Source organism: Propithecus coquereli, unplaced genomic scaffold (assembly GCF_000956105.1).
Source record: "Propithecus coquereli isolate 6110/MARCELLA unplaced genomic scaffold, Pcoq_1.0 Scaffold415, whole genome shotgun sequence".
NCBI classification, from domain to species: Eukaryota; Metazoa; Chordata; class Mammalia; order Primates; family Indriidae; genus Propithecus; species Propithecus coquereli.
Genome location: NW_012149897.1, coordinates 625811 through 650379, shown reverse-complemented (window position 1 = coordinate 650379; position 24569 = coordinate 625811). Strand labels below are relative to the sequence as shown.

Genomic DNA, 24569 nt, shown 5'->3' with positions numbered 1-24569 from the left:
ACTACCTCCATAACCCCACAAACATGCAATAAAGCTAAATGCACAAAAGTGTCCCATCCTACCCTGCCTTATCTAGCCCCTGGAATACCACCTCTTCCCTTGTTATCAACCTACGTGAAACCTTAATGCTCAAGATCCAGCTTTAGTAGCACCTTTTCTGGGATGCTTCCCAATCATTCTGGTCTTGTGTTGAATATACTCTGAACTCCTCTACAAGGCAAGAACATTATGAATTATTCTATTGCACATTAACACACAACAGGCTTACTCATATGGCTAGCTGTATTTTCAGTGGCACATCTATGTGCTTTATCTATCTATCTATCCATCTATCTACGTGTTTAAATATAGACAGTCATACACAAAAATATCATTCCACCTATAAGAACCTTTGGAGTAGACATATGTCCTACAATAACCAGGCTATCCAAAGATATTTCCTGAGAGGAAAAAAAAACCAGGCTAAAACAAAAATCAATGAAAGCTTAAAGACTGGATTGTGGTTGTCTGCAGCCAAAAAGTACAAAACAAAAACCTCCTAATGATTTCTTTCCCACATAAAAGTGGTATCTGATCTAGAGAAAAATGATCAAGAATCAAATACAAATAATAAAGACATACTAAACTAAAACTTTCATTCAAAAGTGATGATGTCAATTAAGACCAAAATCAAGATCGTATGTCTAGCAACAAAAAGTTTTTATTCGCTACAAGACAGAAACCTTGACAAAAGTAACACAGAACTGTTTTGTTCTGGGTCACTTTAACTTTCCTATGCCTTGTTACTTCGTCTGTGAAATGAAGGAGGTAAACAGACTGATCTCACAAACGTCTTTCACTTGTAAGGGCTTTTGGAATTTTTAAAAAACAACTTTTATTAAGCTGACCAAAGTTTGATTTCTCTGCAACGTGGCTGACAGCAAGTGGAAAATAAAGAGGAATCGATCACCTACTCAATGACTCATTTTCAACCCTTATAGCAGCTACACTGCTAGAGAATGTCTTCTCTTGCTATAGCTAGTGTCGGACTCATGACTAAGACCTCATCACGGGGCTGGAATTAGGTTCAGAGTCATTTCACCCATTCCCTTTTTTCTCAGCTGGATTGTCATTTTTAATGTGTGCAATGCTTAAAAGGTCTACTTTTGGTCCTTATTTCTACTTACCCCAAATACCTAGTATCTTGATATTGATTAATATTTGACACTCTTGTTAATTACAATTTCAGTATTTCATAGAATCAGAAAAATCATTTGGAGGGGCCTTGGAGGTCATCCAGGGAGAGGGGAAAAGCAAAACACAAGCAGTGAACCAACTTTTAGGCATAGTAAAATGAAGATCTACATGACACCCTCACAACTCTAATAAAAGTTTTTTTATGGCTGCCTTCATACATTTCTTTCAAAGAAATCCTAACGAAGTAGTCACTGAGAGTGTAAATAAACATATGCTATCACAGAGTGCTAGGTAACTGAACTAAAACTAAAGTAAACGAACTCAGTGGGCCATCACATATGCAAGCTAGTAAGGCCCCATAAATCACCATGACTGGTATCAGGATTTCAAAGGCACACTCTGTAAACTCTCTCCCAGGCCTGTTGATTCAAGCTCCAATTGCCTTGGGTTACCTATATGGCAGCATATAAAGTTGACCTTTTAAGTTTAAAAATAGTTCCAGTCCTCATCCCTACTAAAGATAGGCCATAGTACCTATCGTGTGTGCACCACACTACATACTTTCTGTAAGTTTTCATTTAATTTTCACAACAATCCTGTAAGATTATGTTAGTCCTGATCTACAGAGAAAACAAAGGCTCAGAGGTTAAAGTAATTTAATTATCCAAGGTCACAACTCTAGGGTAAGGTAGATTTATATCCAGAAAAGGAATTGCTAAGCTCCTCAGAATTTAGGAGATTTAAAGTAAAATCAAAGTAAAGGTTCATGTTTTTTACTTATTCTATTCCACTTTACTCTTCCAGCATCTAATAGTAACTTACGACAGTGGTCCCCAACTTCTTTGGCACCAGGGACTAGTTTCGTGGAAGACAATTTTTCCACGGACCAGGGGTGGGTTGGGGGGATGGGCAATGGAGCAGAGCTTGGGCAGTGATGTGTGGCTTGGTTCCTAATAGGCCACAGAACAGTACTGGGCCACCACGGTACTGGCCAGGTTGGGGACTGCAGACTTATCATACAGTACAGTGAATCATCTTATGTTTGTTTTAACAGTCTATTTTCACCATATTCCAGCTTACATCTTGCTGTCCCAGAGCCCCTCAACTACCTTTCCTCACTCCCAGGCAACAGAGTCCTTAGGGGATGTCTCAGCAATTGAGCCACCATGCACTGCTACTGGGCCATGACTCAAACAGGAAACAGGTGAAGAACGTGACTCCAGCTATTAGTGGAAAAAAGACCCAAGCCTCAAGAAATACACCACTTCCATAAATCTCCCCTCTCCAGTCAGCTCTACCCCTCTCACCCTGCCCAGCACAGCTGACTGTCTTCCCTTAAACATTCACACCCTCTGGCTGACCCATCTGGGATTTCTTTATTTCTTCAAGGCTGCCCCAAAGGTTCATTCCAACCAGATTTCACCATATGAACCCTGTGGAGGAAAGGGGGCAGGAACATGAACTGATCCGGTTTGCCTCCAGCCAAGACAGCCCTGACCTTGGGCCAGCCCAGCCAGACATCCCTCTGTCTCCTATCCCTCCCCTTCCTCACTTTGCACTGTCTGATATGTCCTCTTTCTCTCTACTTTTCTTTTTTTCCATCTTCCCTTTCCATCTTGCCCCCATTAAGAAAATAGACCTGCAAGGCAACCTCACGGTAATAGGCCATTTTTAAAATCCTGAACCTGCTTACATCTGCTTACACTTTCCCTGAGTATATTCCATACCTTCTCTATCTGCTACCTGCCTCCCACCATCAGTAAAGTTTCATCCTACCCTCACCCCCAAATCCTCTGCCAGCTCAGAATCTCAGATCTGCTTTTGTCACTTGGTCTTCTCATTCCACCGACCCCATAACCCTTCAGTTATACTGGTGCCCTGTTAACTGCCTGCCTAACGTGCTGTCTCACCAGCATGCTCCTCCTAGGAGCTAGGGGCCATGTCAGTTTTGTTCCCATCCCAACATGACTTAGAGAACAAGAAAGGCAGAACGAGATGCACTGTAGGATTCTCCTCCAGGCATTATATTTTGCTGAAGTTGCTCTTGTTATTTTGGAATCTAGTGCTCACTAAATAAATACAAAAATATTATTTTGATATATTTTGAAAATGCAGCCTGAGAACAAACACTTGTTCTATCTTTCCATCTTCCCTGATGCTACATCAGAAAATAATCATCTTTTATATCTACTAAGAAGCATATGGATCTTGAGCATGTTTAACTGAGCCTCAGTTTTCACCGATAAAAATGTTTTGAAATGTAGTATACTATTCCTGGGGCTAAATTAGAAATTTAAGGTTTGAGGTCTGAGAAAATCTCCAGGATCATGCCCTACATTAGAAGGCAGGGCACATACTGGTACTTCGTGACCAGCTGTAGTCAAAGATTGTTCATATGTATCAAATGGGCAGTATTAAAATGTTTGAAAATAAGGCTAAATGGCAATAAGTAATTTGTTCTTCCACTGAATTCTACTTTTGAAAAAACAAATTCCTCTCATGTAGTGTGTAATGATGCAAGTTTTTTGTCTTTTATGTCTTTTCTTCTATATATCCTTTAGTTACCGCTCATTAACACTCCACAGAAAAATTAAGACTTAGGCCCAAGCAGCATCTTCTGAGAGAAAGTAAACTAATCTTTTCCTGATGTACAATAAAGAAGTAGGCATATTTCTAGTAAAAGATCCCTTATGGTTTATCGAAACCCAATTATCACATACCATTATGGAGATCTAAGAGACCATACTGAGATTATAAGATCAAGAAAACAAATAACAGAAAACTAAAATATATACCAAAGATAATGTTAATTGGTTTCATTCTTATCACAGCATATCACTGAAACTGAAACTTGAAATATTTTTTTTAAAAAAGATACAAGAGGATAGGTGTTTAGTTTTAAAAAAGGGAAGTGACTAATCAATGAATACTCATTGAACACCCAATCTATGAAAGACTCTGGCCAAAGATCTCAAAAAAAAAAAAAAAAAACCAAAAAGATTCAAGACTTTCGTTTTCCTAAACCTAACTTAATTTTTGAATATTTTTTTAACAGAATTATAGTTTTGTTTAATCTTTGTAGTCTTTAGTCTCTTTTGTGAAATGGAGCTTCCTTGCAAATAATTAAATGACACCTACTATAGTTAAAGTACCCATGAAAGAATTCTTTATTAAAAACTTTGAAAGCCCTTCCAAATTTGAAACTTATTCTCTTCTTAAATTCTTGCTACAAAGCCCATCACTGGTAACATTTTAGTTCATTTTTTTCTGAAGTTTGAAAAAAAAAAAAACTAGCAAATATGAAATAGAATTGTTATGGTCTACGAATATATTCCTTCTCTAAAACTTGGAGTTGATGTAAAGGCGTAAACAACACAACTCCCCTTACTAAGAAATTATCCTTTCTTTATAATTCTGTATAATTTAGTACAATTTATAATTCTTGAAAAGACATACAATTAATTGTTTTTTGTATGATTCTTTTTTTCCCTTAATTTCCCACTGTTGTGAAATGTCTATTCTTCCATCTTGACTGAGTTTAGAATGGAATGATCAGGTAGAATTAAAAGGAGAATAACAAAAGGAAAACACTTTGATACATCCTCTCAAAATACTTTGAAGAGTATTATTTCTTTAAGATGTCTTTATTCATATGTAAGTCTAAAACAAAAACAAACCAACCAAAACATTGCTATGTACAGGGAAAGCAGCCTTGAAATCAGCCAATTGCTTTCTGAGATAGAGAAGGCAGCCTGCACTGACTCCAATATGGCAGCCACATCTTTGCCTGGTTGCTATGGACACATCTCCATCAGCCTGTGCTTTCCACTCTCCAGACCTGTTTATGACAGGCCGAGGTGTTTCCTATTATGGTGCCTATATCTGCACAGCACACTGCTTGCCAGTAATAAAAGCAAGAGGCTGCCCCTCTAGGGATTAGAGTACAGCAGACCAGAGATGCTGATGGGGACTCAAGCATGCCCTGGGCAAGCTTCATAGAATACTCTCTCACAGGCAAAAGCCAAGAAACATATCCTTTCTACAAAGGCTAGCAGGTAAAGTATGCAGATATGTCATTAAAATGATAGTGCTAAAATAGGTATAGAGGACAGAGAACAGTTTAAGGCTATGAATATGGCCTGTGTGATTTTTGCCTATGCACTATAAACTTTTAATTTAAATAAGACTAATCCAACATATACTATGCTAAAATTTCTGAGACATGAGTATCTACAGGCAGAACTGAGACTCTTAAGTGGGAAATGCTGAGGATTCTCATCATCGAAAGAAAAATACCTTTCTTGAGAGGTACGAACTACCAATCCAAGGTGAAAAATGGCATTTACATTCACCAACATCATGCGTCCTGTACTAATTTATGTGACCAACTACAGAATATTACTTTGACACTCACAAGGTTTGGGCTAATAACAGTGTAGAAGACCTAATCAGAAGAATGAAACAAAGATATGATATATTGTACTAAGAGTTAAGAGAATTACAAATAAAATCCTATGGAAGGTCGAAGGTGAAAGACATATACCACCTGGGGTGGGGGATATAGATGATAGGACAGAAAAAGCTTTATAAAAGAGGTAGCATTCCAAATGGGCCTTAAAGGATGGTTAACGTTTTTTAAATAAACTTTTTGTTTTAGAACAGTTTTAGATTTACAGAAAACTTGTGAAGACAGTACAGATAGTTCCTATACACTTTACATGCAGTTTCCCTATTATTAACATCTTACATTACTATGACACATTTGTCAAAATTATTGAATCAACACTGATACATTATTATTAACTAAAGTTTATACTTTATTCAGACTTGCTTAGTTTTCAATTAATGTCCTTTTTTTGTTCCAGGATCCCATCTAGGATACATTATATTTAGTAGTCACAATTCCTTAAAGAGGAGCCTCTTGGATGTGAGTTTCTCAGATTTTCCTTGTTTCTGATAACTTTGACAGTTTTGAGGAGTAATGTTCAGGTATTTTGTAGAATGTCCCTAACCCAGGATTTGTCTGATATTTTTCTCATGATTAGACTGGGGTAATATGTTTTCAGTAAGAAAACCACAAATACAAAATGTCATTTTCATCAGCTCATATCTAGGGTACATAATATCACTTGATTTATGATTGTCAGTGTTGATTGACCTCGATAACCTGACTGAGGTAATGTTTGTCAGGTTTCTCCACTGTGGAGTTACTTTTTTTTCCCTTTCCATACTGCACTGTGTGGAAGGAAGTCAATATGCACAGCTCACACATAAAGGGTGGGGACTTATGTTCTCCCTCCTTGAGGGTGAAGTATCTATGTAAGTTATTTGGAATTCTTCTGCACAGGAGATTTGTCTATTCTCCTCCATTTAATTATTCATCCAATAACTTATTTATACCAATAGAGACTCACAGATATTTATTTTATACTTTGGGTTATAATCCAATGCTACATTATTTTCTTGCTCAATTTGTTCCAGTTTTGGCCACTGGAAGCTCTTTCAGTTTGCTCTTGTACCCCTTTGACATATCTCCATAGTGTGGAGTTCTGTTTGTTTGGGCACCTCCTTACTTTCTGGAACTGCAAGATGTTCCAGTCATCTTGTATATTTCATTCCTAAGTCCCTAGAATCAGCTATTTCTCCAAAGAGTCCTGGTTCCTTTCATCGGAGAATGGTATAAGAAACCAAAATGTGGGTGGTAGGTGTCTTCACCGCTACTGTGGTGTCACTTCTTCTAGACCTTCCCAGCTGACAGAGCAAGGAAACATTTGTGTGTGTAGTAGATGGTTAAGGTGTTGAAAGGTGGAATGAAGGGCTATGTTCTTAATATACTTTTCTTAATATTAAATATTAATAAGATATTGTGTATCTGGGTTACTTCTAGTCTCATTCAGAGGAATAACAGAGATATATTCGTCTATGAAAAGAACTGGCTAGACTATTCTCCACTGCTTTATGTATTTCTGTAAGAAAAAGCTCAGAGATTGATCACAACCAGTTACAGATTTAAGAAAAAAAAAAGCTCAGAGATTTTTAGATACTCTGATAAAAGCTAAAGCTGGTTTTAATGGGCTATACTGTAAAAGTACACAAAGAAACAAAAGGTAAACACCCTGAAAGATAGAAATAGAGGTGAAAAAAAAGCATAGAAAACAACCACCAAAAAAAACTGGCTTTGTAAAAGTCACTAATGGGGAGAGAAGAGGAAATGAAACACCACAATAGTTCTCCTTTGGTTAGTACCAACGTCATTAAGCCACCATTAGAAGCTCATCAAAGCTCATCCGAAAGGTAGGAATCAGGACAGCAAACAAACATCCTCTAAAATAACATCCCCCAAAATAAGAGAAGAAAGACTAACAATATTCCTTTATAGATGAAAAAAAATTAATGTACTGAGTACCAACTCTGTTCCTGACTTTGTCCTGATAATTCACATCTTTTAGTTCATTAAATCATCACAGCAGCTATTTAACAAATGAGGACACTGAATCACAGAAGGGAAAGTGGTCCCATGGATACTTGGTAAAGGACAGGCTGACTACAGGACGGCTGCTCTAAATCGACAGATCATGCTGCCTGAGGAACAAATGTCTAACGAATGGGATATTTCTTTTGAAGAAATTTGCCATTTTCTCCTTTAGTGGAGAAATCCCATTGGAGGCAGAGAAGGAAAACTGTAGGTTGTTTAAAACATATCATTCTAATCAGAAATGAGTCTCAAAATTGTTCTTGCAGTTGATTTAGACTAGTATGTCCAGAAGGATGCCCAGTGTTTGTAAGTGGTAATCAAAATGCTTTCAAGTGGTACACAGATAACTGTTTTCTCATTTTGCTGTAGATTAATTTTAATGTATATTAGAAAAAATGTAAGTAGAATATCAAACCTATGGTTTCATGCATATCATTGCTTAAGATGAAGCACTCAGGTGGGTATTTACACTTAAAAATAAACTGTTTTAAGTAGCTTTTCCGTACATTAACAAACTATCCAACAACAATTAAGAAAATAATCCCATTCATAATAGCACAAAAAATACTTAGAAATAAATTTAACCAAGGAGGTGAAATATCTGTACACTGAAAACTATAAAACACTGATGAAAGAAACTGAAGAAGACATGAAATGAAAAGATGTCCATGTTCATAGTATAGAAGAATTAATATTGTTATAATGTCCAAACTACCCAAAATGATCTAAAGATTCAATGCAATGCCTATAAAACTTCCAATGTCATTTTTCATAGAAATAGAAAAAAAATCCTAGAATTCATCTAGAACCAAAAAAGACCTAATAGCCAAAGCAATCTTGAGCTAAAAGAACAAAACCAGAGGCATCATATTCCCTGATTTCAAAATATGCTATAAAGCTACTGTAATCAAAACAGCATGGTACTGGCAATAAAAACAGACACACTGACGAATGGAACAGGATAGAAAGGCCAGAAATAAGCCAAAGTATCTGTAGTCAATTGATTTTTGACAAAGGTGCCAAGAACACACAATGGGGAAAGGACAGTTTCTGCAATAAATGGTGCTGGGAAAACGGAATATTCACCTGCATAAGAATGAAATTGCAACCTTATCTAATATCAGATACAAAAATCAATCAAAATGATATAAAGGCTTAAGTGTAAAACCTGAAACTATAAAGCTACTAGAAGAAAACATAGGGGAAAATCTCTACAACATTCATCTGGGCAATGATTCCTTACATAATACTCTAAAAACACAGCCAACCAGAGCAAAAATATCCAAATGGGACTGCATCAAACTAAAAAGCTTCTGCACAGCCCAGAAAACAATTAACAGAGTGAAGAGACAACCCATCAATTGGGAGAAAATATGGGCAAACCATATATCTGATAAGGGGCTGGCATTCAAAATACATAAGGAACTCAAACAACTGTACAGCAAGAAAACAATAACCTAATTTAAAAATGGGCAAGGGATCTGAACAGACATTTCCCAAAAGAAGAGGTATCAATGGCCAAAAGATATACTGAAAAATGCTCAACATCTCCGATCATCAGGATAATGCAAATTAAAACCACAATGAGATATCGCCTCATGCCTGTTTGAATGGCTATCATCACATAGATGAATGACAACCAGTGTTGGGGAGGATGTGGAGAAAGATCCCTTGCACACTGTTGGTAGGAATGTATTAATATAGTACAGCCATTTTGGAAGATAGTATGGAGGTTCCTCAAACATCTAAAAATAGAATTAAAATATGATCTAGCAATTTTACTTCTGGGTATACTTCCAAACAATTGAAATCAGTATTTTGAAAAGATATCTGCACTCCCATATTCATTTCAGCATTATTCACAATAACCAAGATATGGAGGCAATCTAAGCATCCATCAGTGGATAAATGCAGTGTCCCCAACCATTTTGGGACCAGGGACCAGTTTCATGGAAGATAATTTTTCCATGACGGGGTGGGAGGAGTCGGGGATCAGGCGGTAATGCATGGCCTGGTTCCTAACTGGCCATGGACCAGTACTGGGCCATGGCCCTGGGGCTGGGGACTGTAGAATAAATGGATAAAGAAAGTGTGGTACATATAAAAAGTGGAATAACATACAGCTTTAAAAAAGAAGGAAATTCTATCATTCTTGACATCACAGATGGAAATGGAAGACATTATGCTAAGTGAAATAAGCCAGGCACAGAAAGACATTATCTTTAATAAATGGTATCAGTCATATGTGGATTCTAAAAATGTCCATCTCATAGAAACGGAGTAGAAAGTTGGTTACCAGTGGTGCTGGAACAGAGGGGAAAAGAATAGGGAAAAGGAAGATGTTTATCAAAGGGTACAAAGTTTCAGCTAGATTGGAGGAACAAGTTTTAGTGATCTATTGCACTGCATGGTGACCACAGTTAAAAATGTATGTTTCAAAATCACTAAAGTAGGTTTTTAATGTTCTCACCACAAAAAAATGCTAAATTGGTGAGGCGAATAGATGTGTTAATTAGCTTGATTGAATCTTTCTATGATGTAGACACAAAACATCACACTGAACCTTGTAAATATACACAGTTATGTCAATTAAAAATAAATAGATAAATTTTTAAGAATATTAATAAAAAGTAAATTGCTTTAAATTGAAATATTCAACATATAATAGCAGATATGAATGTACACAGAAATAACAAGGTTTGAACATTAATTTAAACTGCTATAAAATAGAAAGGTCATCTTTTTCTTCTAAGAAACATTATGTTCTTACTTTGCAAAGAATATAGGACATGGATTTTTTTTAATTTTTCTTTTTTGTATATATTCTAGTCAGGTGAGCACACGTAACTTACTGAGAACCCAGTGTGTGCTATGCACCAAACTGAGTTTTGCATACATTATATTGACAATACTATCGACAACTTTTCAATTTTATTTTCCCCTTTCTTTATCCCCATTTATAAATGAAGAAATTGAGCTTCAGAGAGGTGAAGTCTATTGCTCAAAACATTGGGTAGGAAACAACAGAGCTAGAATCTGAAGTTAAGTTTGCCTGACGAAGAAACATCTATGTTCTTGCCACTGTATAAAGCTGCCATAAGTATCACTGATGTATACTCCAGGTCAGGGAGTAAATACCATTTATCCTAATCACATACAAAGTACAGCAAACAATAACAAAAGCCCAGAATACTAAACAATAATAATAAAAAATACTTTCTTAAAGATAAACTATTTTCTGAGAGGAACAGACAATAACCCTATTATACCTGTAGTTGATAATCCAACATAATTAATTTCCTAACGAACACAGCATAAATATTTATTGTTTAAGCAAATATCAAGGCTCATCCACACGTCCTTGTTAGAGTTAATAAAAGAAAATGCCTTCTTAAAATGCCTTTCAAAACTAGTATGGATATGAAAATAAAGGGCTATTCATTTCTTTATTTTCTAGAAAGATCTCAGACTAATAATGCCAATTAAACTATTACAACAAGCAGCCAGGTATAGAAATACTGTCCTGCCAGAGCTATTCTGTCACAAAATAAACCCCAGCAATTTGCAGTTTTAAGAAAAGAGTTGGTCTTTCCTGCTGCAAAAGAGAAACCAAACTATATATTTTATGGATCAATTGAAAATCTTGACATTAACAGCATTTCACATCTATCACATATTTGTTATTGTAAGTAATAGCTACAATCTATGTGACTATCACAGAAATCTTCTTAAACTCAACAAAAGCATTATCTATCATCCTAGCTATTTGGGGAAAAAGAGTTTATTTAATCTATCCATAACATTGGGAAAAGTACAAGGCTTATGTTTTGAAATTTTTTTCAAAAACGGAGATAGTTCATAATACTCTCAGACAGAAGTTACCATTATCTCATAAATCACATCAAAACATAACTGAAAGCAATTTCTATAGCTGTGGTCCCCAATGCTCTCCTCCCACTCCCATCCATGGAAAAACTGTCTTCCATGAAACCGGTCCCTGGTGCCAAAAAGGTTGGGGATGACTGTTCTATAGCAATAATTTACTGAATTATAAAAATTAGAAGTTTTTGATAATTGAATATTAGGAATATTTAAGCATATCGTCACTCAGTACTGACACAGGAACTGAGTTAATGACAATAGAGACAAATTGATATTGTTTTAATCCTTAGTGTCTTGTTAGTGTCTTGTTAAGCCCTTGTTAAGTCAAGGGCTTTATTATTCAACGAAACAAAAATTTCCTTTCAAAGTGTCTCCCTCTTCTATTATTACTTAAAAGCAAAGCAAGTATTTTTTTCCCAACACTGATTATAAAAACAAGGATTCCCAACCCTTCATATTAACTTTAAGGCATTATAGGTAAGCTACACAAATCTTTCCCAAATCTACCTTTAGTAAGAGGATGAAAAAGCAGATAAACCCAAAACATCAAAAAGTTGAGTTTCTATTATAGAAGATATTTTCTTTTAAAATTTAAAGTTTTCCTTTAGGCATGTTGATTAACTCTTCACAATTCTTTTATCTAAGTTTTAATATTTTAATTGGGAAAATAACTGTTGCTGTTTTCTCTCATAAAATTAAAATGCCTTTTCCAACTCACTTGGCTTCCTTCTTTGCAAAAGTTTAACATGTATTTCTATTCTGAGTTATTTTGTATTTACATAATGCTGCAATACCTTAAGATTTAGCCACTTCTATGAATATCCTATATCCCAGCACCCCTCTTGCCCATAGGACAATCTATCAGCAGTCACAGAAAGTGCTAGTAGTATACTTTATGCATTGACATCTGCAAAGCAGTAGGGGGAGTAGCCAGAGAAAACACTAAGAAAAAGCATCCTGGAAAAGCAGTTTAATTTATAGGCAACAGAAACATGCTAGAGATGTTTGCTAAAAACCAAATATACAAAATAAATTCCATAAAGAAGTCATGACCACATTTGCAAAGCTGGCCTAAGTACATTTGGAATGAACTATAGAAAAACAAGTCTCTTAGAAGGATGCTTGAATCCTAACTTCAAGACAGACTTTCAGCTTAAAGTATGGTAGTTTCCGGCAATGCCAAGCCTCAAACTGCCCCCAAAATTAGAGAGTAGAAACAAAACACATTTTTATAGTGGTATGTTTTGGGGAGAACTCAAAATGATTTTGTTTTCTCCTTCAAACATCGCTGCATTCACACTAAAGGCCTGATGAAACATGCATCATTAGCTCACAAGAGGATAAGGTTATACAGGCTTCCCTGGCATAATCCTTGAAAGCCCTTAGGTCCAGATCCCTGTCGTCTCTCCTCTCCACCAGCTCCCATTCTCAATATACCTTCCATGAGAGAAAGGTAACCAAAAACATAGTGAAACTATTCTGCATTAAAACGTATTTTGCTAAAAAGGTACATTAGCTTTGCAAAATCTAAACAATAGGAGGGAAATCTGCCCACCAATTCCCATTATGTTTTACATGTTATAAAAGTTAAATAAGGTCTGTGTTTTCAGTTTTAGAGTAAAAGAGAAAAAGTACTTAGCTCCTCTGTCTGGCACTCTGTAACTGGAATTTAAGAAAAGCCTAAACTTCTAATTAGAACTTTAATATGTGTATGTCTATATTATGCCAAAAATATTGTAAATATAATGTAAGCATTTTTTATAATACAGACATGTGCACTTGAGACAGTTATCTAAGAATTATATTATAAAAATCCACGAAACTTTAAATGTCTAGCATAAATTAAAACTAAATGGTAAAAAAACTTTTAGCCAAGTAGGCAACCAATGAAGTTTGACCTGAACCCCAAATAATACCAGTAACAAGTGATAACTGGTAGTGCCCACTATTGTCAGACACTGTATTAGCCAGCTGTTTTATATATATTCTTTTGAACTCTTACACTGATCTTTCAAAATAGCTATTATTATACCCATACTATGCTAAGGAAACTGAAGCTAAAAAGTTGAAGTATTTCTCTAACGTAACTCAGCTAGCAAGGAACAAAACCATGATTCAACTTCCAGGTCTGTCTGCCTCCAAAGCTTTGAGACCTCACTAAAAAAAATCATCCTCAACTGTAGCAATGAGGTTCCAGAGGAAATATATACAAATCTCAGGCAGATTAATGTGCTTATGAGAGTAAATGCTGTAGATTTAATCACTCAAATTAAATGCCATCTGGAATCTCTTACCCCGCTTGGTACAAGCATCCTACATGTGTTACAGCCAACCTTGGCCTTGGCCAAGAATTCAATAATCTTCCTGCCTTAATACTATCAACAAGCAGTATGTACATTGTAATAACAATACAGGAAATACAGCTAGTTGCTTCTAAAGCATCTTTAAAAACTGCTAATTGGGTTAGAGTCTTCTGATCAAAGTATCTATGAAATATATGAACAATTTGTTAACACAATTTGTCGAATGGTTTGGGGAATCAATTTCCTTCTTTGTAACACCCGAATCTGTCTCCATAATAAGTATTTTCTGTCATCACTTTAAAATTCTGATCTCATACTAGTGTTTTCATTGTGCTTTTTAATCTACTAGAGTAAATTTTTAAAAACCCAAGAACACAGAAAATTGTAATGATTTTTCAAAAGCAAAAAAAGGATAAACTGAAAACATTGTTAGGTTCAAACAAGTATATGTGAAAAGAATGGATGGCAATAAAACTAATAACTGAAAAGCAATGTTTCAGACCGATTCATTCATATTTAAGAGAGATATCAAGCAATGAAGTGGACGTGTGATGTACACATTTCCAGTTAAGACTGAAGGTGCGGCATCACTAACATGGCCTTCAGATCAGCTGCCCCAACTCAGTTTACGGCTCTTGTGGATGTGGCTTATTCATGCCCTTGTTATTAAGCAGAAGGGTAACTTTACAACCTCCATCAAGAACTTTTTTTCTATATATGCTAACCCTTTTTGTCCTATAAAAAGTCATGTGAGCTTAGCACTTACTTAGAATGAATGAGTTTAAAAAGAAATTAATGGCTTGGACATTTTTTTTTCCCCAGCACTGAAGACAGCATAGAAGATTCTGTGGCTTGGGCATTAAAAGTTGAAGCAACAGCTTTAGCTGAGCTCAGTTTAATTTTAAGAATAAGTGTCACATCAATAATCTTTGAACCACAAAACACAAACACAGCTAGAAAGACTACATTTTGAAAAAGGTATTATCTCACTTTACCTAGATTTCACTTCAACCAAATAAACCCATGTTCCATACTAAACCTGTAAATTAACTCAAAGTCTAATTTGGGGCCTCCACAATGAATATTTTAAATAAAACTGTCTCATTTGGTGCCTTTAAAACAAAAGAATCATTTTAAGCAACTATTGTGACCTAAAGTTTTTTCTTATCTCAAAGTATAGATAAATTACTTACTTGACAGTTGAAGTCATTTACAACACATTATTAGATTTTACATTAATTTTCAAGTTCAAACACAGGGCTCATCATTAAGAATATGAAGACATAAACAAATGTTTGCATACCACTAGATGCCTTCAGATTCTGCTCTTCCTTTTATTATACAGAATCAACCAGACAATAGAATTAAGATCTTAGGCCCACTGCAGAATGCTCCCATTCAGCATTTAGGACACTGGAGATATTCAGCTTAAGTCTACTGCTATTATGAATCAAATTAAGAAAAAAACTATATAATTTTATAAAACTAAAAATACGTTACCCAAGAGAACAATGGTACCTATGCCACAGTGGGGAGTAAGAGTCCCCTTAAAAGAGCAATAATCAGTCATTCTGATGAGGAGACGTGCCAAATTTAGAAATGAGGCCCAAACAGAAAAAGCACTATGTATTTAATCATCAGTGTGCCCAAGGGTAGGTCAGTATCTGCAGGCGGGGGGGCGAGGGGGCTTTTATTTTATTTATTAGAAGCCAACTTTTCCCTTAAACAATGCTATCAAACAATGCTATATAAACAGTATTAACTGATAGGACAATCAGCTGATATGCTATGGTATTTTTTGTAAAAACTGCATGAAAACAAAACAGGTGGGATAAAAACTATGATAAGCTTAAGAAAAAAACATCAGTTATTGAAAGATATATACACATAAACTGTAAGATGATATAACCTTCTTGACCTTGTAAATAGGGGGCCAAAAATACTTAAATATCTTTAAGAGACAACTATTATTAACTGCCACACAACATTATCAGTGTTTACTGGAGAAATCCCTCAGCCATCTGCATCCAACACGCACATGCCTCTTTTCCTGTCCCCTTAGCCAAATAGTCATTAAAAACATTCATAATCCCAATTATTGCCTTGCATAACTAAAGACAAAAGGAACAGGTTTTCCTGAAAATAAAAACTGAAAACACTCTACCTTGCCTTCCAGGCTATTTTAAGGCTGTCTCAGGCTGAAGGTTACTTCTCAGATCCCAAAACTACATTAACTGCCAAGACCAGCACCTTAGCACATATGGCACAAATGCCTAGTTGAAGCCTCTTTCTAACTGAACGACCTCAGAAAACTGGATTTTCTCTCCAAGATTAATGGAAACAAAGGTAATGATTATAATGAACCTTCTAACTTTGTTAACATTTCCTGCGGATGTATATGGCCAACTAAATATATAAAGAAAGGCTCAGTTCTTACAGGGTACCTTGACAAGTAGATAAATGAGGTTAAGGTTCCAAGTTCAGTGAACTCTTCTGAGTTTGGTTGCCCTAGGTGGTGACATTCAAGTGATTTCACTGACATCCAGTAATTCTTATTTTCAACTGGGAATCCCTAGAACACCTTTAAACAAGCAATGCTAATAGACCCTCCTGGATTTCGGTTCCAAGGGCAAAATGTCGCTTAGGAACTCTGTATTCTGGGGGTACTCAATCAAACTATGTCAAAGTTGCTTCTGCAAAATGTTTAATTTATCTGGAATGAATAGAAGAGAGAGGGAAAGCATGGAAACAGGAACCCTCCTCCAAAGGAGCACAATAGCCAACATGCAGTTGGCGTGACAATTCTCTCATATTTCCCGGGGACATAGGAACTGGTGGCTTCACCAACGTGGGAATCAGCAGCTTAGGGGCGTCAGGGACAGCAGAACTGGGGCTTACCTTGTTGGAGGCCATCTCACTGACAGAGTGCCTAGTCTGTAGGGTCTCTAGCTGGTCCAGACACCAGTCCAGTTCCTCCAGGGTCTCGCTGGCCAGTTTCTGGTAGGCCTCCTCTGCGAAGAGACAGGGAAAGGGGGACTCAGTTCTCAAGCGCTTCACGGGGCCGCCAGTGAGTTCAAAGGGGGCCATCCTGCCATACCCCGCCATGCTCGGATGCCCGGTGCTGGCACATGAGGGCTGCTCCTTCATATTGCCGAGCCCGGCAGCAGGACGGGGGCCCGGGCTCTGCTCGCGGGGCGGCCAGCCTCGGGAAGGCAAGGTCTCTCCAGCTTGGCGTCTCGGTCGGCCTCCCAGAAGGGCGCGCGAAGAGCGGCAAACGAACTTTTACACGGGGACACGGGCGGAAAAACCACGATGCGACTTTTGACGGCGCGGCGGGCCCGAGTCCTAGTCCGGGAGCCCCTCTCTGGAGGATGGCGAAGAGGCTGGCGCGCGCGCCTCGGTGCCCGCCCCGCGGAGGAGCTCTGGTCCACGGCCCGATCTCCTCGGTCCCCGGCCCCAGCCCGCCCCGCCTGCAGAGCCTTCTGCGCGGCACTTGAAGCGAATGAATCAGCCGCGGCCGGGTGCGCGGCCACCACGTTTCCTGTTTTCTTTCTCAACTCCTTGGGCGGCGGGCGCAGCGCGGCTCCATCGCCGCGGCTTTCCGGGAACACTCCCCCTCACGCCCCTCACGGCCCTCGGCGCTGCCTGGCTCCTCCTCAACCCCCTTGAAAAAGATTCCGAATTGCAACAGCCTGTCCGTGCCACCCGCCGCGTCCTTCCCCTCAGCCCCAGCGCCGCCTCGCCGTGCCATCACCCGGCGCAACCCGGCGCCGCTCACTTTGAAGCGCAGCCGGGGAGGCACGGGCGTGAGCGTGTGTGTCTGTGGAGCTGCTGTGGGGCTGCCTGTGCCAGGAGAGCTGCGGAAAACCCGGCGTGGAGCGCCTGCAGCCCGCTGCCCGGGGTCGCGCCCGCCGCGGGGCTCAGGAGGGACCCGGCGCGCAGGCGCGCACGGCCGCGCACCTGCCCCGCGGGAACCCCACGCGCCCCGCCGAGCCGCTGCCCCTCCCGGTCGCCCCGACTGCCAGAGCCGTCGCGTTTCCACCACTCGCTGCTTCCTGCGAAGTTTCATGGGAGAGACCGGCAGGCGGCACAAACAGGGTTATTTAGGACCCGCGCAACCGTTTCTGAGGGTTTAGGATTTACCTACTCCAAGGAGGCAGGGTTGTGGGAATAATAGCATTTCTATGAAGACCAGATTCTTTCTGTACCTAGGTCAGCCCTTACTAAGTACCAGACTTTTAAATTTTGGGGTGGACATAAACAGGCAAGCAAAATATACAATGTTGTGGGGTCTGAAAGCTTTAGAATTCACAGATAGGACAATATGCTGCATTTTCACATTAAGCATTGCCTAGTAGTTATCTTAAAGTAACAGCAACGTGAATGAACCACATGGTAAAGGAGAGTTTACACTCATCTTGCATAAGTACTCCCTTCCTCTGTGACATTGCACAAGACCAAGATGATCTTGTGGTGCCAAGGAAGAAAATCTGGCAGGGTATTTCTGCCCACCATGGGCGGAATACACTACAAACATGAGAAAATTAAAAGACCATATCCAAAGGCAACACAGGGAAGCCGATTCTACTTACCAAAGCTAACCCAGGGAACCAGGCACTCTTCCTAAACTGGTCAGTTGCAGGAGAATTTCACTACACTTGCGTGTGATAAGCAAACCATTCAGAGGGGGAAAAACTCAAATTCTCAAGAATCTGTCTTATAAAACTATCAATAGAAGATATTAAAGAGCTTACATGAAGTGGTGGAATCCCTTTTCTTTGTCTTAAATCTGAGGTATTGATGAAGAAGAAATTCTCCCCTTGAAATTTAGACTCCGTAAATGATCAGTGGCACAACAAAGAAATTCATGGACTGAATCTCAGGCTTCTGGGATTTTCCAGACAGATTTTTATATAAAATTTGTGAAAGAATAACTTTCAAGATATTTGTTACATGTGCGCTGTGTCTTATTGTTATCAAGAATTCTTGAACTGTTTACTATTCACTTTGAGTACTCTAGGTTAAAATTTGTCTTTTTTATTCTACTTTTTTTTACCTGCAAAAACCTCTATAAATATATACTTTAGGTGAACAAACAACTGCCTAAACCTTGCCAGGTGAATTAAAGTTTAAGACTGAAGCTTTTATTCCTTAACAAATGAAACAACCTTAAAGATAATTTTAAATGGTCAGTATAAAATACCTTTTTGTACAGCTTTTCCTTAATTATAAGAATGTAAAAATATTACATGGTTGTTACAAAAATTGAAACATTAAACACAGACGTTAGAAAGTCCCTTGTAATCCCACACCCTGAAGATCATGAGCAATAATTCAGCCTATGACCATAACACAATCATTTTCATTTTACTGAATACCTTCCATATGCAATTACAGTATTATCAAGTTGCCATGGTAGTGTATCTATTATATGGTTTGGTTTGGTTTGGGCTTTTTTCCTCCCTATACTATATAAAAAAGGAATGTAGAAAATTATTTTATGGTCATTTGAATTGTCCATAGTTAGCATATCCAGTGGGTTAAAGATGCACATAGCCATTGTCTCTGAGATTTGTTCACTGCCATTTTTTCACTCACTGGTTACATCTGGAAGCCAGGAGTCCTCTCTAAGTTTTGGCTTTCCAATATCCTCTCCCCTGCACTCCAACTTCTCAAAGCCTGAGCCCCAGGGGACCTCCCAGGAAGTAAGTAAACAGTCCCTTCCCCCACCTTTACCAACTTCCCAAAGCTTTTCGGAAATCAAAAGTACAAATTCAGGCCTCTGACCTAGCAGGATGTGGCTCCACGTATTATATTTCAGTCTTTTTTTTTTTTAATGTGGAAAAGTAATTCAAGAAAGTTTCAGGTTAATGCTTCAAGACATTATGTGCTTAGATACAGGATTTGCTCTTGAGAAGGTAGTACGACGACAAGAGGGGCAATTTTTTCCAGAATATCCATTTTATGTCCAAGTCATGCATTATAGCCATTTTGACAATCAGGATTGGGTATGATCATAATGTGGTGTAAACATGTATTTTAAGTTCTAACATCTTTTGCATGTATTGTATAAATCTGAAGAGTGAAAAATAAGTCACCAAAACACATTTATATAACCAGTAAGAAAATAATTATTAACAAAAGAGTAAAGAATAGTTTATTCTGTAAAACTGTTGCTCAATTGAAGAATTATTCCTGATATTAGCATAGAGCTGAAACTATTACTTTTTTTTCAAATTCCTAGGTTAATAGGCAATATGGCTAGCCATAGGTTTTCAGCATCATTATTAAAGCTTCACTTTTAGGAATTTTAACCCCAAATGTTCTAAGACATCAAGTAACTGACCTTTTCATCCCTACCAAAAAAGCTTCAATGTGGAGTTGTCAGCTATCCCACAGGAAATTGAGTCACCATACCAAACAACACACCTAAATGTCGACAGCTAGCAAGACAAAAACAGTGAGCCAGTTTAATTTTGGCTTTTACCAAGAACACATACTGCATTCATTAATAAAATACTTTTCCTCCCAGAGAGGAGTATATACTGTGGCTCTCCTTAAAAATATATGAAAACTCTTCTATTTAACTGTCCAAAATCTTGCTAAGTCAAGGAACTAAAGAGAGAAAAAAAAATCCAAGCAAAAACTATTGGCTAAATTCCCTAAAAACTAGGAGAGGGCTATGGAACAGCAACCAAGAAATAACTTGAGCCTGGAAGTCCCCTCCTATACAGCATTGGCTTTCTTCAAGGCACCCTGGAACTGTGTGGCACCCGTGTTCTGCTCAGGCTCTTTTGTGAACAGACAGTTCTCAATTCTTGCGAGCCAGCACTTGGCTTCCGTCATTGTGATGGGCTCAAGGGTTCCCTTGACACATGGCCTGAAACCGTTCCAGAGGCTCCAGGAGAAGATGCTGAAGCAGCAGCTCCCCTTTCAAAAGGAAAAACGGAATCACCTCAGAGCCACAGCAGTTAGCTAGAGGTTGAGGTTGTTTTCTTGTGACATGTTCAGCCCATTACTCTCACCCACAACATAGAGTGCTGTTGGCCATTGAGGTAAAAGGATCTACTCTACAGGAGGTGTAACTGTGTGGATGTTGGTTTCTTTGCCAACACTTGAAGGTCTGCTGAAGGTCTGTATAAGTTTGCCATAATTCCTAGACAGACCTATTGGTTTAAAAATAAAAAAAAAACTGCATTAAACAGCTCCTAAGGGCACTACTTAAATATGTATCTCCCTAACCAATTCCAGTTTCTCCTCTCCTAATTCCTACCAAAATTCCCTCTTTGTTCCTTAGGAAGGAGTTGGTAATGTCTGAAGTAGGTAGAACTGCAGAAAATGATTTCTGTTTTACCATGTATTGCTTTGAGCTAGTCACTCTTGAGTTTGCTTTTTTTGCAGGTTAGTTCTAACTTTTGCTGACTTAATATTTTTCCTCTATACATTTTATCTGATGGGAAATACATGAAGGCTTTGGATTCTCTTTCAATGTGTACATGTTACAGGTTTAAGCAGAGCTTGCCAGTGGCAAGCTGTTGTCATTTCTAAGTGTATTTCTGGCATCAAGTTCTTGTTTTGAAGTCTTCTAAAATCTTATAAAATATATATGATTTTACTTAGTAGTTCAAAAAACTTCCAAAGTGGAGCTGCGCATAATTTTGTGAGGGTTTTTTTTTTAATCTTCCTGCCATCTACAATTTTTTTTCTAGTGCTGCCTAAAGTGCTAGTAAAATTTTTTAAATGAAATAAACACAGGATTGGCTTTCACTGACTTCTAGTCCCACTAGTAACTCGACATTTATTTAGCAGCAACTGTGTGTCATATGCTTTATTAGAGTCTGCAGAAACAAGGTCACTGAGAGTGTGTCCCTTATCTAGCAGTGGAGACAATTTCAGCACACTAGACTGTAGAAAGCATTCTGACAGAAGGAAGCAAGTGGTTATAGGACAGTAAAAGAGGGCTATTTAAATCAGACCGGGACAGAGGTAGAGTGAGAAAAAGCTGAGTCCTAAAGAATGGAATAGAAAGTAAGTGAAGAGGGTGGGAATGAGTTTTAAGTTAAAACAACATGAGCAAACACATGACCACCAAGTTGTGTATGTGTATGTAGAAAAAGGAAAATTTCCTTGAGTAGGAACTTGCTGAGGCAAAAGGAGGCTAGAGAAATCTGCAAAATCTGCAGAAGTCTTGTCAGGCATCTGTAGCTAGGAGCTCTAGACTCTGTAAACTTAGGAGCCACTGAGTGATTCAGAGTGCTGTATGATATGGGATCTGATTTTATTTTGGATGGGAAATTCTAGCATTGTGCAATAAATGGGATTGAAGGAGGTAAGGTTGAAGTCAGTGAGACCATTATCCTTGACCATATTATTGCTAGAATAAAATTAAATAATTTATAGACCATTTGCTTCTCTAATGATCATTCTTATCTATCTCTGTAATAAAATCCTACATAGGCATAAGTTCCCACGATATATCAGGCCCACTGTGACTTGATAGGGGGTGGGCTTCTTGTTCTTAAAAACTACAACCTTCGCAGGCCAGGCGCGGTGGCTCACGCCTGTAATCCTAGCACTCTGGGAGGCCGAGGAGGGCGGATTGTTTGAGCTCAGGAGTTTGTTTTGATTGAATTCACCAAAGGGATTGAGCTTGAAGGCAAGGATGGCCCAAGCAGAAATGTCTGCCTGAGCTGACATTGAAGAGAAGAGCCAGAGAAAAAGGATAAGGCTTTTGGAACCCAATGTAAAAATAGGGAGGGCTCTGTCAAAGGCATTGGAATAGCCATGTTTAATTAGACATCTGGGTTGGGGGCTCTGTGTGACATGTGTTTACCTATCAGCAATATTATTCCTTGAAGGAAACTAGAAGAGTGGGAAAAGTTTCCCATCTCTATTCTACTACATATAAGCCACCATTCCAGGCAATTCACCTAATCTTTCTGGGATTTTATTTGTTTCACCTAGAGATTGAAGATAATAACAAGAAGCTTTAGGTTATTTTAGTTCAAGTGAGAGATTGAGAGTTAAATAAACTTGCATTGCTTATCTAATAGATTTGTTTCCCTTCCTCCTCCATTTAATCTTCCCTTCCCTCTGGACTTAAGTCTCTAACTTAAATGCAAATAATTCTATTAATTCAAATGAGCCTATCAACTAATACCTAGGAAAAACCTAGGGGTCCAGAAATGTAATAGTTACCTGGAGCAGTTTTTAGGGTGGGCAGAAAGAAAAAATAAATTCAAGAGAAGAGGCAGAGATTCAGTCTGAAGGAGTCCAACTGGAGAATATAGGCCATTTAGGTAGCTATGAGCAGATAAGGATGTAAAGTTTAGATCAGGCAATGGGCAAAGATAAAGATGGAGAAGTAGTCTTGGAGGGCTTGTATACTATTCTAAGAGTTTATGGTTTTTTGGTTTTTTTTTCTCAAGGAACCATTAAAAATCTAAGCTAGGGCATCACATGGTCAGATGTGCATTTTAGAAATTACTCTGGGAATGGTGTAAAAGGAGGATTGGAAAAGTAAAGACCAGTAAAGAGGCTGGTGATCAGATAAGGAGAAAGTCTTAGGCAATGCCTGAAGGGGAAGGAGAAACTACAGAAAGGTAGGAGAAGAACCTCTCAGAAAAAAAAAAGGGGGGGAATTTCGAAGGAGAATATTGTTATGGACTGAATGTTTGTGCCTCCCCAAAATTCATATGTTGAAATCTAATCCCCAATGTGATGGTATTTGGAGGTAGAGCCATTGGGAGGTGATTAGGTCATGAGGGTGGAGCCCTCATAAATGGGATTAGTGCCCTTATAAGAAGAAAAGGTCAGAGAGCAAGCTTGTTCTCTTTTTGCCATGTAGACACAATCAGGAGTCTAGGAGGCAGTTTACAACCCAGAAGAGGGCCTTCACCAGAACCTGACCATGCTGGCACCCTGATTTCAGACTTCCTGCCTCCAGAACCGTGAAAAATAAATGTTTATTGTTTAAGCAGCCCAGTTAATGGTGTTTGGTTATAGCAGCTTGAGCTAACTAAGACAAATATCAAGGCTTTGCTGTTGGTATTCAACATAGAATGTATATACCTGCAGTTAATGCTAAGATAATTTTCATTCCAAGCTCCTATTTCAACAACACAAGACTTAAGGGGGTGTTAAAGAATACTAGTGAGGAAGTTTTTGTCTGAGAAGTTGTTTCAATAAAGTAACAATAAAAAAATTTGCAAGCAGGCTTTTAAAAAAGTATTAGAACTATGTATGTTATTTGCATACTCTTGTTGCTTTAGGAATCAATTTTATTCCTGTGGGGGGGATTGATAAGAGGATATCTTAGTTTTCATCATATACATCAAGCTTAAGGTATAACATAGTCTTTGTATCTTTATCTTTGTCAATGACTGCTTCTTATTTGATAGCAAACAAGCATACTTATTGGTTAATCACTCACAAATATGTGTGGAGTCCCTGTAAAGGTCAGGAATTCTAGACATGTATAAAAAGGCCTAGACATAAATATAAAAATAATATAAGAAAAATTATAGAGACAGAAGGCAGCAAATTGTGTCCAGGTGAAAGAATTGGCTAGGAAGGGCAGCCTTAGATGGGATAGTCTTAGGTGGGAATAAAAGTGAGTTTGGAAAGATATTGAAAATCCAGCTAAAAAAAAAGTCTATGTGAACACAAGAAATATAAATTAATATAATAAGTAGGAAGGAGTTTGGGCAGCAGGTTCTTGAGCAAAGGAGTGA

At 38.1% G+C, this 24569-nt stretch overlaps 2 protein-coding genes across 2 annotated transcripts in view; both read right to left on the bottom strand.

The window, feature by feature from the left end:
- Positions 1-16983, bottom strand: part of LOC105817457 (cAMP-specific 3',5'-cyclic phosphodiesterase 4D-like) — a 54772-nt gene extending 37789 nt beyond the window's left edge. Inside the window, exons 1-2 of the mRNA XM_012653148.1 lie at positions 16934-16983; positions 16799-16847 (exon numbers count right to left, since the gene is read on the bottom strand). Of these exons, the coding sequence (XP_012508602.1) occupies positions 16799-16847; positions 16934-16983 (99 nt within the window). The remainder of the gene's footprint in view (positions 1-16798; positions 16848-16933) is intronic.
- A 627-nt stretch (positions 16984-17610) lies between these two features.
- Positions 17611-24569, bottom strand: part of LOC105817456 (cAMP-specific 3',5'-cyclic phosphodiesterase 4A-like) — a 155225-nt gene continuing 148266 nt past the window's right edge. Inside the window, exon 6 of the mRNA XM_012653147.1 lies at positions 17611-17891. Within this exon, the coding sequence (XP_012508601.1) occupies positions 17611-17891 (281 nt within the window). The remainder of the gene's footprint in view (positions 17892-24569) is intronic.